The 14,912-nt window shown below is 39.1% G+C and overlaps 2 protein-coding genes across 2 annotated transcripts in view; one reads left to right on the plus strand and one right to left on the minus strand.

Annotated features, from left to right (window-relative positions):
- The window catches only part of HECW2 (HECT, C2 and WW domain containing E3 ubiquitin protein ligase 2), a 192,474-nt gene extending 180,283 nt beyond the window's left edge, over positions 1-12,191 (minus strand). The window contains exon 1 of the mRNA XM_072040570.1: positions 11,770-12,191. The gene's annotated coding sequence lies outside the window, so the exon portion shown is untranslated. The remainder of the gene's footprint in view (positions 1-11,769) is intronic.
- Positions 2,403-10,657, plus strand: CCDC150 (coiled-coil domain containing 150). Its single transcript, XM_072040424.1, is given in 12 exon segments — positions 2,403-2,435; positions 2,590-2,673; positions 3,937-4,040; positions 5,191-5,356; positions 5,848-6,029; positions 6,420-6,513; positions 7,164-7,333; positions 7,532-7,541; positions 8,076-8,153; positions 9,503-9,571; positions 9,659-9,820; positions 10,152-10,657. Coding segments are annotated over 12 exon segments (1,248 nt in total). The 3' UTR covers positions 10,248-10,657.
- Positions 12,192-14,912: the final 2,721 nt, after the last annotated feature.

The following is a 14,912-nucleotide window of genomic DNA, read 5'->3' on the forward strand; positions in this document are numbered from 1 at the left end:
CTGTTACCTTACCTCAGCTCAGAAAGCATCTCTGAAATATAGTTTCAATCTGACCTACATAACAGTTGCTCTTTTATGTTCTCACTTCATATACACAGTATTCTACCGCATAAAGCTAGGCACTGCCATTGTATCAATGTGCTCCAATTAATGAACAGCTCAAGGACAACATCAATAGTTGCCTGAATACTATACAATAAAAACAACATTATTTTTAATATTCAATGCTATTTATGCATCTCTACTTTGGGTGAGAAACCTAAGAGTGACTTAATTAACCATTTTTAATCCCCCTTTTCCCTGGTGATCTTTAAATTCCCTCACATCCCACACTTCTTCACAATTCTCCTGGCAACATCCCCCAGGAAAAGCCTTCCCAGCGTGGATTCTCAAGCAGAGCAATGACAGCTTTACATCAGCTGAGAATCTCTTTTTTACACACATATTAGTGATCAAATGTAGTGCAGACCCATCTTCAGTGTCATCCTTTTTGCTCAGAAAAGCTGCAACTCTTCCTCCAAAACAAAACAGTGATGCCAAAAGATCTTGACATCAAACCAATTATATCCATCAACAGAATGCAAAATTTTCATAGAATCATTGAATGGTTTGGGTTGGAAGGGACTTCAAAGACAGTCTAATTACACACACACACCATGGGCAGGGACACCTTCCAGTAGACAAGGTGCTGTCAGTATTAATGGATATCCACCAGCCGCAGTAGCACAAATTATAAAATGTGCAGCCACAGTTTAAGATGTTCCGACACTGCTGCTCTTTGCTGCCATCTACAGATAGACTTCAATTTTAAAAAAATAAAATTGAATCTACTTTTAATTTCCAATAAAATCTCAACATACTCTACAAGTCAGTTCACACGGGTGTGCTTTACCTCAACATATTTAAAGCTTCAGACAAAGATGAGCCCCAGTGAGAGGTCCTTGACAGGTATTTGGATGCTGCCCCTCGGCGTCCTGCAGCCGGTACATCTGCGCTGGCAGTCGGGTGCTTCGGCCCTGTTCAGCGCATGGGCTTCAAGCCCCTCGGAAGCCAGCTGGGCTGCCAAAACTGAAAGGAAAGTTTGACATCTCTAGTATGGATATCTTAAATACTTTGACTCAAGTCCTCAGAGTATCTAATGCTTAATGTTCACAGCATTGTTTTAGTGTTTCAGGCAGCATGGTTCCCATTTCACTGCTGGATGTTCTAAGCACAAGGCTACGAAGCCAGGCCTGCTCCCTGCCTTAAAACACAACTCGGCGGCGTGAGGGGCCGGGGGCAGCGTGAGGGGCCGCTGCGTGGGGAGCGGGAACACGGGAACTACAACTCCCGGTGGGCCCCGTGCCTCTCAACAACGGGCATCGCAGCCGAAGAAACGGAGACTTAATTCTTCCGTCTTCACAACTAAGGTAAAGGTTGATTCCAGTTCCACCAAAAATGCTTCAACTTTTAGATCTGTGTTTTAATCAGGGACCTGTTGTTATCTGTCAGTGCAGGGAAGCTTGTAAAGTCACTAAGGTCCTTAGAAGTGCGCATAGTCATGTGGCAGTAGCTTAAAGGAAATAGGGATGAGACAAAAACTTTATATGTTTGAAGTGCCTTGACATGACGTTATTTTTTATTATTATTTTATTTTTATTTTTTAATGGATGCTCTGTTTTAATTGCCCTTCAGAATGCACAGCTGCCTTCTAGCAAACAACACAAAGAGAACCGGCAATACTTAGTGCCCTCCGGTAACACAAGCTAATGAACAACTTCTAGTGAAGGAAATTGAGTCAGTAGATGACTGTTCACGATTTCCCAAGCTGAAGGCTGGGAAGTCCAATACTTAATTGACTTGGCTTTTTTTGAAAGTGTCCTCTTCAAGAGACAGGATGTGAACAACTGCTTCTCTGTAGGACATTGATATTCCTTTGCACCTTTAGAATCTGCATGATTATGTTTCTGTTTGTGTCTGTCAGAAAATGAAGATCTTCAACAGCAGGTACAAAAAATTATTTTGAAGTTATTTTCTTGAAGGCTGCTTTAGGACCCTCCTAACTAAAATTCTTATTTACATACCAGCTTTGCTTTCAGAAAGATGATTGGTTGCTATTGTAGTGGCAAATGTGACATACTCTCCTATTTCCTAATTCTGTATTTTGACTTACAACGCCTCCTCCCTGGAGCATGAAGAGGGAATGAGGACAGGACAGCTCGGCAGATATTTTTGAACTTCAGAGTTGATTTGTGACCTTCTGATCAACGGTACGGAAGATGTGCAGTATTTACTTGAATCTAGGCTTTAGATAACAATGATGTAATATTTCTTTTGACAGATAAGGACAATAGGAAATGAAATAACACAGGGAAAGAACAAATTGGAAGTAGGAAAAAAAAAAAAAAAAGAACAAGCGGCTAATGGAACATTTGGCTGCATGGGCATATGAGCAGGTAAGATGTGTAAGGGGTGGAAAATGTCTACCTGAAGCAACAGGGAAAAGTTAAAATATTCAGGGAGAGACAGGACTTTGAACACCCTTTTTTGTTGTTTTTTTTTTACATTATTTTTCCTACAGAATGGTAATTTCTGCTCTTTTTTCCTCAGTATGCCCAGAAACAGGTACAACAGGTCTTGGCAGAGCTGACTGACAGCAAGAATAAACTGTCCTGTGACAAAGAAGAACTTCAGGTACCTGTCAGTGTCCTAATTGTCAGTTCACAGGGGAAACGCCATTTTATTTTATGTTTATATATGACTGCTTAACCTGAGCTCTTCACTACTTAATTTGGAGGGAAGCTTTTATTTGTCTTTCTATGTTCTTGACGCTACACAAACTCTTTATTTTGAGAATTGTGTAGAAAAAAGCATCTTTCATCTCGCTCATACCACTTACTGCCTTTGGGTGATAGATAAAGGCAAGATGATGTTGATGTAGCATCTCTAGAATTTGTGATATATAAGTTGCTTAATGTACAAAAACAGTTGAATAGCTAAGAACCACAGTGAGGCATTAAAAAAAAATACAAGTAGAAAATTGGTTGAAAGATTAGAAACGTAGAACATTTTACGAAATATAGGAATAAATACGGAGGGAGGCAAACTGTGGTGATAAGCAAAAATAAGCAGTGTACATAAGCTTTCTTAAATATTATTTAGCTGGACAGTAAATGAGGTGCTGGAGGTAAAGTTTTTACTTCAGTGTGACCTATGTCAGAATTTGGGGCAGCAGTGCAGAAATTCCTGAGGTTCTTTTAAAAACAGCGCAGAATATGTAGTGGTTATTAGAGAAAGCTACATTTATGCAATAGCCCTAGGTCTCATGGCAGTGACAGAAGAAAGTGATCCAAAACATACTTAAATTAGAACAAGGTGATTAATTCTAATCTGGAAGTAATTCTATGGAAAGATAAGTTAAAAGTGTTTCACTTGCTGCTCTTGCTACTATGGGACTTAAGAAAAATAAAACATTTGCTCTGGGCAAAGAAGAATTGCTATATCACTCCGCTTCTGTGTTGTGGTCAAGCTAATGCTTTTCCCTTTCTTCACTAAAAAGAAGCTGAGCTATTTTGTCACACTTCTTTTCTTAAAACTGGAGTGCAGAAGCTGGAGGAATAACTGTAGTGTCTCTCAAGATGCACGTTTAAACAATAGCGAGCTTTGCAAGTGCATTGTGGCCACAGAGACCACATACACTAAGGAAAAACAACTTTGAGAACTTCTTACTCCTCAGAATTAGGGTCAGACTAACTAATACTAACATAGCCATTAGAAATCAGATTCAACACACCTTTTCCTGAAGAACAGAGAACACATTTAATGTTAACTTTAGCATCCTAGTCTTCAGGTGAAAACAGAACCTTTTCATTAAAATATGAGAACTGTGGAAGCTCAGCTAAACTTCATGCATGAAAATCACAAAATTTACAAGTTTATAATGTGTTTTCAGGCTAGAAAACACACAGGTTACAAGACCGTAACGATAGTCTTCTCGATTTATCATTTGTTCCAGTTAGAGAACAAATAGTGGCAGATAATACTTGTCTAGCGATGTTGCTGTAAGGCAGGTAGTTCCTCTGTTTCAGTCTGTTCACTCAGTCATAATGGACAGAAGCACAGAGAAGAGTTGTGCTATCTTGGACAGTGAAACCAAGCTTGTACATACAAGACAGTGAAATGGAGTCTGCTGTCAGGAGCTTGCTTGGTAAATGAGAAGCAATAGGAGTCTGTAAAGAACAGTTACTGTTGTAAGTTCATTCTTCCTTGTGAACATCTTGACATCTTGAGACAGTTATTTGAATTTATAGGTTAGAATAGTGATCAAAATATCATTTGTTGTTGGAAAAAAAATACATATGTTGTTGGAAAAACAAGGAAGGTGAAAGTGACAAACTGTTGATCATATCCATAATCTACATACCATACTCTAGAAATTACACAGAAGATATAACCACGTTTAGGACGTTTGCCTGGAAAACAGGAGGTCTGATTTTGGTGTTTCCAGAAAGCAAAATGAATCAAATATTTATCTTCTACTTTAATTCTCCATCATCAGAAAATCAAAGGGAATTGGATATTATGTTAATAGTTGCAATCTATAACCTGAACACTTTCAGATTTTGGAAGAGTTCTGCTGCTTTTCAGTTACAGAGAACTAGCTGTAGAAAGCTCCCATAGCAGGTACAGCCCAGGTGGGTGCTCAGAGCCAGGAGGCTGCCATGGCACCGCAGAGCTACAACGGCAGGAGACACAGTTCTATCAGCACTGTGTCTTGCTGCTGACAAGAGGGAAATTGTGCAGGTTTGGATAACACGCTATGGAAAGTATCACAGACGAGAGCTTCAACTGTTTAGTGTGCCTTAAGGCATCCTACATGAGACAAAGTCTTCTCGAATTAATGTAAACTTGGGAATAAAATCATAGTATCTATTTGTTAAAGTAAATAGGTGGTTTAGAGAGTATTTCATTAATTTCTCACTTTTTCTTGTACTCTCATCTACACTGCCAATGAGAGCTGATGGATTTTGTGGTGGAAATGGCACTAAAAAGAAAAAAATCCCCAGCAAGCACTTGGCAGTATAAATCTTCCGACCATAATGCTAGGTCAGCTGCAGGCTCAAAAGAAGAAGTTATGGAATCCAATTTACGTGCTTGTACTCTCCCTTCTACTTCACACCAAGTTCATTTTGAATGATACAAACATTCAAGACATTCTGCTTCTGAATGTGGAGATAATCCTATGGTCAGCCTGAAAATTCTGTTAAATGCTGTAAAGAACATGGGAGAAAAACCAGAGGATAAAATAAATGTTCTCTCACCAAGATTCTTGAAAACTTTATCGTCTACTGGGCTTAACAAAGGAAACTTTAATGTGGTGAGTAATAACCATGACATCCAATTTATAAAGACAGTTAATTTCAATTAACTAGTTGATGGCAATGAAGAAATGGCTGAAAATTAACAAGGACCAAGTCTTTCATGTGTTTTTTGTTTGAAAACAATGTAGGTGAAAACTTAGGCTAAACAAATTAGGAATTAACAACTGATTTTGTTGAGAAACCTAGCTTTGTGCCTTTGTGGCGTTTCCTAGGTGCCCAGAGTTCAGAAATATTGGAACTGTCAATGAAAATAATAATAATAATACAAAACCAAACCACTCATCTTCTACAAAAAAAAAAAAAAAAAAAAAAAAAAAAAAAAAAAAGTACCACAAAGTTTGGACTTAAAACAGGGGTAGAACCAAATTTATGTACTTGGAGAGAACACTTTCCCTGATCAGAACCATTGCATACTCTTAGCACTAGTTAGTTATTAAAGAATCAAACTAATAAATGGTGATTTTCCTGTTAATTTGCCTGATGATTTCTTGTACTGCAGATGGCAAACCTGCAGCATCAGCTGGAGGCAGCAAAGGACAATAACAGTAAGGTGATAATGATGCTGGAGCACGTGTTAGCTTCTCATAGCAAGATGCAGACAGTTCTGGATGCAGTACAAACAGAGTTGGGACACAAGGACACTGAAATCAGCAACTGCAGAAAAGACAGGTAAATTAAGCTGATTCTGTTTCTCTGGTCTACCAGCAGTGTGGTGAAGAAAGATTCAGTGGAAGATTGGCACCTTTCCCATGCTCTGGCTAATAAGGAGAAGTTAGGCTGAACAATTCCTATAGCCTTTCCTGCCAAACTGAAGCATACTTACCATAACGAGCAAAATACACTGAATGTTTGTGGCTATAGCTGCAAGAACTGCACTTGTAAAGATTTGGCTTGTCAGGTATCACGCATCTTGTGAAAAGAATGTTAAAAAAATTAACTTCAGTGACAGGCAAAACTTACTATGGGTAAGCTAGAGCTCCAAACTTGAAGATAGTTACCACATCAGAGGAGATGTGCACAAGTTGACTTATACGTTATTTATCTGATTTCCATTTTCAGAAGCCAGAGTCAGCGGAAAATACGGATGTTAGAAACAGAATTGGTACATCACAAAGCCAAACTAGTTGCCATGGAAAGGCAGCACGGCAGCCAGGTAGAGAACATGTTTTTCAAAGGTAACAACCAACATTGCATTTTTGGGGTCAAGACAGTTATCTCTTCTTTTTTGGTGAGGACAGCATGGTGTGACACATTCACGTGAACAGAGGCAAAAAAAAAATCCATCAGCCTTTGGCTGTGGAACAGGAAAATCATTATCCAAGTGCTGAAGGTGGCAAGCAACTCCTTGAAAAGAAAAATTCCTTAGCACAGGTGAAGGTTTTATAGTTTGCAGCTGCATACAGAAAATGGACAGAGATTTCTGAAATATACATGAAGCCTTTTGTTTTTTCTTCTTTGAAAGAAGAGGGAGCAGGAGGAATGGAAGTCCACGAAGTTGCTTTCTTCCCCTCTCTCCTCCATAATACTTAGCTTAAGAATAATTACCTCACAACCCGAACACAAACCAAAGAACATTTTTTCCAGGGGAGTCATGGTTACATGACAAGTTCTGATTTTCTGACTAAGCTAGTAAGTGATTGGCTTCATAAGTATTCCCATCTAGGTGTCTGACATTTGTAATGAGACAGCTGGTAAACAGAGTTACTTCCTGTAAGCTGATACTGACTGGGAATGGAAGCAAATATTTCTGTGTAAACTTTTTAGTTTGGGTAAATATAAGTCTGATCTGTTGTTACTGCACAGTTGGAACCACTTTCTAAGGCACTAGAAGTTGCTAGAATGGACAAAAAGACACTTGCTCTTCGTTTGGAAGAAGTCCAGCAGGCCAATAATGTCCTGCAGAGCAAACTGATCCACACTCAGTATGACCTGAAAAGTAAAGGAGCTGAGCATCAACAGCTGGTGGCCTGCAGGTAAGACCAGATCCAAGATACTATACCTGAGGAAAAACATTACTTTTTACTAACAGAGCTTTTTACGGTGCTTATCTGTCAGCATTGAGTGTACGCTGAGCCAGCAGTATGATAGTCTCACACAGAGCTACAGAAGTGGGCGCTTCCACCCATTCCTGAAATGACTCTAGAACCTGTTCTGCTGTACTGCTTACTCAGGGTCATTATGGTATTTCTAAAAGCACCTCTTCCATTAAGATAGCAGATATTACTTCTACTTTAAAGTGGCCTGTAGCAGGTAGAGCAAGGAGACCAAAGGATAGCTGTTAAAATCCTCTAATCCAAACTTAACACCAGTAAGTACAACCTCAAAACAAGGAAGTGTTGGTGCAGTCTGAATATCCTTGTTATCCTTGTCTAAACTGGCTTAGCCATCTAATTTCCTGGAGTCGAAGTTGGTGAGTTTGTTTTTTTTTTTTTTTTTTTTTAAAAAAAAAAAAAAAAAAAAAAAAAAAGTCTTGTACAGCTATTTTAAACCTCCTTGGAAATAAATGGAATATTTAAATATGTAAAGCCACTCCAATCTTTAAACAAGCGTTGCAAAGCATATAGCTAAAAAATGTTTAGTGGAATTCTCTATCCTATTCACATATTTAAAAAGTAAAGCATTACTAAATGTACGTGTGAGTAACTGAATTTACCTCTTCTCTTTAAAGGGAGCAGTTAATTGAAAAAATCAAGACTGAGGAAAAGATGCACATAGAAAACAGAGATTTTGAAGAAGCAGTTCCATGCTGAACAAGAGGTTTCTAGGAAGGCTGCCCATCAAGAGTCTACTGAGGTGAAAAGGGATATAGTTAAAATATTTCAGTGAGTGGCTTCCATAGAAAGAGGCCTTACAATGTCCAATTTTCATCAGAACAAAAGCAGCTCATAACAAATATCTCCTTTTCCATTCATGATGGAGTTATCCATCACCTGTTCACAATAAATTTTGGCATGTGGTAGACAGACATCTTGGTGGCCACACACAGCAATGTTCATACTGTCTAATTTCTTCCATGTCCCACTGAATATCCATATACCTTATTGAACATGATGTCAACATTTATATCAGTCATTCCAATGGCTTCAAAAGGATATTCTGAAGTTGTATAGAAATCAGCAAGGATATGCTATAGGATGGATGCTTCCTTGTATTTTGTGGACTGGCTCAAAATACTCAGCATAACCTTAGTATTAACTCAGACCCCCCAGCATGCATTTTTGTTCCTTTGTTACAATGGTATTAAAAAAAAAAAAAAAAAGTCAAACCACTGTGTGCTGTTGCTTTTTTCAGATATAGCCAATCAATTCGATGCTCTGCTTGTTGTTGTAGAGAATTAACTAATTTTTACTGTTAATGTGAACTCACTTTTTCCTGTCCCCTAGCTAAAGAAGGCTCTTCAAGGATCATCCTCCAAATTTGCTGCAGTTTCCCATGCTAACAGGGACCTGCAGCAGAAAGTGATAGAGCTGGAAAAGACTTCATCCAGTTACAGGGAAAAGCTAAAAAGCCAAAGAGCTCAAGTCAAATGTTGCCTGGTCACTAAAGCTAATGCAGGGAGAATAAAGGTATGTACATGTTTTTCAATGGACACAGGTAATCTAGCTGAGAACTCCTTTTTCTCCTGCCGAATAGGACTGCTGTTGTCCCTTTTCAGTGGGGTGAGACAGAAAATAAGACTAACTCTGCCCCAAAATTCTGACCAGATCAATAGCATAAAATTGCTATTATGCATAGAAATTGCATAACCTTTCCAGCCATATCCCTCCCTGCTCCCTGTATCCAGTATGCTGCCATGGAGCCCTTTTGTGTTCCCCCCACCACAGTTTTTTTATAGTAGCATTTACATACTTTATCATTTTGTAGATAGCCTATTTAATGATCGACCAAACCAAAGATTGCTTTGTCTAGTGATTGGTCCCTTCCCATTCTTTGTAGGGAGTAAAACTTTTGGTTTGACTAGTACCTGTTCCCAGCAACTAAGAATCTAAGCTCCTCAGCAGAATCTAAGCTTCTCAGCAACTTTGTCACCTGCTTGTTCCCATCTCCACAAGGGGGCATGAGTCATCTTGACTTCAGTAATAGTTCCAATGTAACATCCTGAGAAATTCCTGACGTTTTGTTTCTCTTTCGACAACTTCCAGGAGATTGAAACTGAACTGAGAGAAATAGAAGCAATAAAGGAGGAATATCAGAAGAAGAATTATGAACAGGTGAGCTTTCCTGACCAGTTCCCAGTCTGAGAGAGAGACCGATCTGACAAAATTATTGGAATGTAATTCTTGTGTTGTTGTCTTCAGTCACAGCACATCTAACAACTTGTGTCAGAGTTGAAGAGTCTGCGTAGTGAGATGCAAATATTGTTGGAAAAACAACGTAAAGTGCAAGTGCAGAACAGGCAGCTGGAGACCCAGCTAGAAGCGGAGAGAAGGCGAGTGCATCAGTTGGAAAACGAGCATCAGGTAAAGTGGTAGCAGCACGCATATATGGTGAGACAGCTGTGGAAATATTTTTATGTAAAGCCTCTGGGGACATAGAAGAAGTGGTAGAAAGACTCTGAACCCCAGTTCAGAGATGTTCCTGTAAATCTCAGTGTATTTGCTCCAGTCTAGAAAGACCAAGTAACAACATAAATTCACTACCTAGCTGACTTTAGAGAGATTCTTTTTAAAAAACAAATCTCTTAAGTTATTTACAGTAAAAATTGGAGAATCCTTCTACTATAGTGCAGATTTTTATTTGCACCATGAAAAAATTCCTAGAAACACTTTACTTTTTCTACCTAGATACTAGAAAAAAACAACCCAACATCTGAAGAAATGTAAAGAGGAAATAGAAAAACTGAAACAAGCCAGTATGGTGTCAGAACAGGCAAGACTAGAATTATAAGAATTATAATTCACTGGAAGTAATAAGTTGGTGTTTCAGTATTTGCATCAAGTAAAACTTCAAATCTCAAATATAGGTCTCTGGTGAAGAAAGAGGTACGTTCCTGACCTTGTCAGCTCCGAAGGAACTAAGTGGCGTTTATCTTATTTTTATTTTTTACTTTTAAGATTACAGTTTCATCTCTTATGTGAATAATTTAGTTTAGCAGAGCTTGGAAGAAGAGCTTCCCTCAGCCTTTTTTTTTTTTTTTTTAAATTGGGCTCGGGGTATATCTGTCCTAATCAAATAAAGAAAAGTGGTGTGGCCAAGTAAATTGTGCCCTGAGCTGCTCTTGCATCACTTTGTACGTGACATCATTCCAAACCACATTCACCACCATCCCCTGAGAAGTCATTTGTCCATGTATTACCTTATCCTTGTACTACCTCACAGCAGCAGCCAAATTATTGTAACTTGTGTTAATAACTATAGTAGTTTGAGGTGGAAAATCTAGGGTTTTAGATGCTTTATAGCGTACTAACCAGTATAATCTAAAATTAAAAAGGAATAGAGGTGCCCCAGCTTGAGGTCTTACCAATTCAAATACTGTTCTGAGACTAGAAAGAGAACTTGATCGCAGGATAATGTTTCCACAGCACTTGTTAGTTTTCTTCACAGATATTTCTCAGGAATTTGTGGTACTCAGCCTCCATTTTTTCCTCCCTCTTTCCCCAATGTCTCTGTATTTTACACTGTGTTGAAGAGAACTGTACTGACTTCGTTACTCTCCTAAAAGTGGAGCAGTTTTGTAGCAAGGACGTCTCTATCACACCCACTTCACCTCAATGAAAGAAAGCATTACGGTCAGCTCCCACCCCTAGGTACAGGAGAGAGATTTGAGTAAACATTTGTATGCCACGCTGCCCTTCCTCACACAGCTCAAGAACTGGAACACAGCCTGCATTAACTGTTCTCTCTGCAGTTCTAATTACCACTGCCTTCCCTAGATGACAAATAACCTGAAAGAAGCTCAGCACTGGTTCAAATCAGAGTTTTACAGCCTGCAGCTAGATTGTCTGAAAAACCACCAGCTGGTGAACTTTGAAGACAGTAGCTCCAAGGAGATAGTAAAGAATGCAAGCATGTTCTTTTCAGAGAGCAAAGAAAATAGGCTCAGGGAAGTATCTGACAGCTCATATTGGTCAGAACTTCAGTTGCCTAAACTTTTAATTGGCTCTTACACATGGATGGAAGGCAGACCCTTCTTCCTATTCTAGAATAGTTTGATGCTGACTTTGGCAAAAGAGGAGGAAACAAATATGCAAAACCATTACATATGCAATTACATAAGCTTCAAGGTACTACTTCCATACTTTGAGAAGTTATATTGTACGTGCTTCATGTTTTGTTGCTGCTCATAAACTAAATACTTGTCTGAAAGTTAACAGCTAGCATATTTTTTTTTCCAGCATTCACTTGTTTCAGTGGTTCTCCTTCCCCTCCTCCAAATCCTTGCAGCAACCCTTTTGAAAGCTGTGCTTACCTTGGTTGTGTAGATTCATCAGCCTTCTCCATAACTGGCAGTTCTTAGATACTTTTACTAGCTTTGCCGAGGCTTACGTATTAATCTTTAACCTCTTCATTAATAATCATAAAGACTCCCCAAATAGTCATCAGCATCATAAAATATTGCATTTTCCCCAGCAGAAAAAGCAACCAGAGCTTCCCCCTTACACCTTCCCAGAGAGCAGGATGAGCACCCAACACCTCCAGCTCAGCAGCAGGAAGGCCTACGTGAGCTGGGCAGGAAATGAGCTCATTTCACTGGGTGATTCCCAGCCCAGGGAGAGCATCACCTGCCACTGGGAGACTCCTTGACAGCACCCAGGTACTGGAAGAATCAGCAACCTTACTTATCCAAGATAGTTTTGTATCACTGAGAAGGTACTGCAAATAAAACATGCTCCTAAGACACCCATGTATCAGTGACCTAGGAATTCTTGTTTAAATTGTAAATTCTGGTTTGTTACCTCCTACCTTTCACCTACATTACAGAGATTGTTCTGTGTGTGTGTGTCTGTGTGTGTGCATGAGAGACAAGTTACCATGATTATCCTTTTGACTCAGGTGCTTTGCATCATGAGGCTGACCATAACAAAACCACTATTTATAGCAAAGCAATTATTCTGTATGTATCATTACTGTAAACTGTGTGCTGCTGATCTGCTACATCTTTGCTTTCATCGCTTTTATCAGCTTTACAATAAGGCCTGGCAGGTGCTAGCAAAACATCTCACACTGGTTTGCAGAACAATCTGGTGAATTGCTGAAAACAGTGTCATGCAGCTGTGGCTAGGTGATGATGTGGCCAGGACAGGGAAGAACTGGCAGGACTGGCTTCTTCTAATGACAGATGATGTCTGGGTCATGAGGGAACATAAGCCTTGGGCTATTTTAGGTGCATATAAGGAATTCATTAGGTGTGTGATGTTATACCTTCATAAGAATTTGTGGAATTTGTTTAACCTATCTTAATATGGAATAACAAACTTGGGAAAGAGTACCTGAAGCAGATAGATGACTTACATTGTATTAAGTTGAAGATGATTATAACATGTTCAGTTTTTGTGCTTGTTTGACCAAGGATCAGTTCAGCTCTGCCGCGGCTTATTCTTCTGTGTGGACCTGCCAATACAACGTAGCTTCAGTACAGGTGTTGTTGCACTCTGATCTGCTGCAACAGAACTGATTGCCAGCTTCTCTGCAATCAGTGGTATTATTTATCTCTATAGAACCTATACATGTTATTTACAATACTTGTTTAGTGTAGAGGGAAGACTTGAATACAGATGGAGCCTGAGAGTAGCCCAAGGACACGGCAGGATTAGGTCATCCTGCTTCTACAAAGATTTGGTCCTAAACTTTGACTTTACGTGGTAGTACTCTGGACTAAGTCTGAGAGACCTGACCTCAGAGACCTCCTTGAAGCAAACAGATGTTCCAAGGAACAAGGGGGGGCTGAGAACACTGTTAAAACCAGTCTACATTTTTCATTCACCTGATCTTCATTAAATTGTGCTGCTGAAAAGAAGGCCTATCCAGCATGGGTTTAGCTTCATCCTAGTCAAATAGTTCCTTCAGAGATCAACCAGCATGTATGCTGCACCTGCTCCTTAGATCTGCTTAGATGGTTTAGCAAAATCTGTGTGTCTCCACCTCCACAGTGCCCTCAGGCAAACAGCAATCAAAACTGTAATCTAGTTTTGCCTGGTGTTAACTCAAACTGTAATGACAATTGAAAAAGTCTTCTGGAAGAGCACTTACACTTTAACACTCTTGTGTTTTAATGAATGAATTGTATTTGAATGCATTTTTATTGACTGATTAAGAAGGTTGCCTGATGAGGGACAAATGATTGTGACTTTGATGATTGTGACTTTGCCCTGTGCAAGAGGATGAAGCATGCTGTAACTGGCATGATGACAGGACAATAAAGCTGACCACTCCTAGGTTTCCTCTGCGGGAGTTTTTACCAAGGTACCACATACCTCAAGGGTATGGTTCTTCTCACCTTCCTTGTTCCAGAATCCCCTGCGTCCTTTAGGGCAATGCATATACAGTTACTTTGTACATCGACATGCCAAGTCTGATTATATGCCTTTGGACTCTAAACATGGTATTTATGTTTGTGTAGTAATGTTTTATTCAAGATTCAACACATCCTCCTGCTTCTTTTAAATTTGTTCACCATTTATGGTGGCAAGCATTAAGATACAGTGTAATTGTAATGTATTACTGTATCACAGTCCCTCTTGCCTTTAGCACTAGCTTAAGGCTAGATTATATCTGCTTTATCAAGTAACACAGCTCTGTGAGTTGAATGAAGAATGAAATAGCTGCTCCAGATGTCCAGGACGAGTTTTGGGTTGAGTTTTACTTCAGATTTAGCACCACATTACAGAACTACAGGAGCAACAATTAAGAGAGAACTCCAGGGTGTTCATCCCTGACCTTACAGTAAGAAAACTTGGGGTTATCTTTGTGCTAAGGCAAACATAACCATGATACAAACAGTAATCATACTGATTAAAACCAGGACTTTTTCTTGGAACAATATAAATTAGAAGCCTGTATCCCTTTGAAAGGCACAAAACAAGATATTTCTTTCCAAAAGCTTTGGGGACAACTACTGTATAAAACCCATTCAAACACCAAAAGTACATGATACATGAGATCTTGTAATTCTTTTCTTTAAACACAATAATTGCTAAACAGTTGGATAGTGATCTAGATAAACATACGTATTTTCTGTACACATCTCATGTTCTGCATTTTGGTGTTTCCCTAGGCAAGACAATTAACATGGGCTATGCCTGTTTAAACTTATTTTCATTGGGGAGTTCACATTTATATGGTGTCTGTTTTGTCTCTCTTTGTGTGAAGTCCAGTCTTCTCTAATGTCTGTCACTGTTGCACAACAGCAATGTAACATATTTCTTAAATGGTGTAAAATCTAATTGTGTGAAATCTAATTAAAGACTGCCTATCTTATAGCCATTAATGCAAGTTGGACATAGCAAAACAATTTAAGTCCTATTTTCATTTATAGTTTTTCTCCACAAACATTCCAGAAAGCTCTAGATAACTTACTTGTGACTTCCTCAAGACAAGCAGCATCTCTTCCTT

Source organism: Anas platyrhynchos, chromosome 7 (genome assembly GCF_047663525.1).
Source record: "Anas platyrhynchos isolate ZD024472 breed Pekin duck chromosome 7, IASCAAS_PekinDuck_T2T, whole genome shotgun sequence".
Lineage (NCBI taxonomy): Eukaryota > Metazoa > Chordata > Aves > Anseriformes > Anatidae > Anas > Anas platyrhynchos.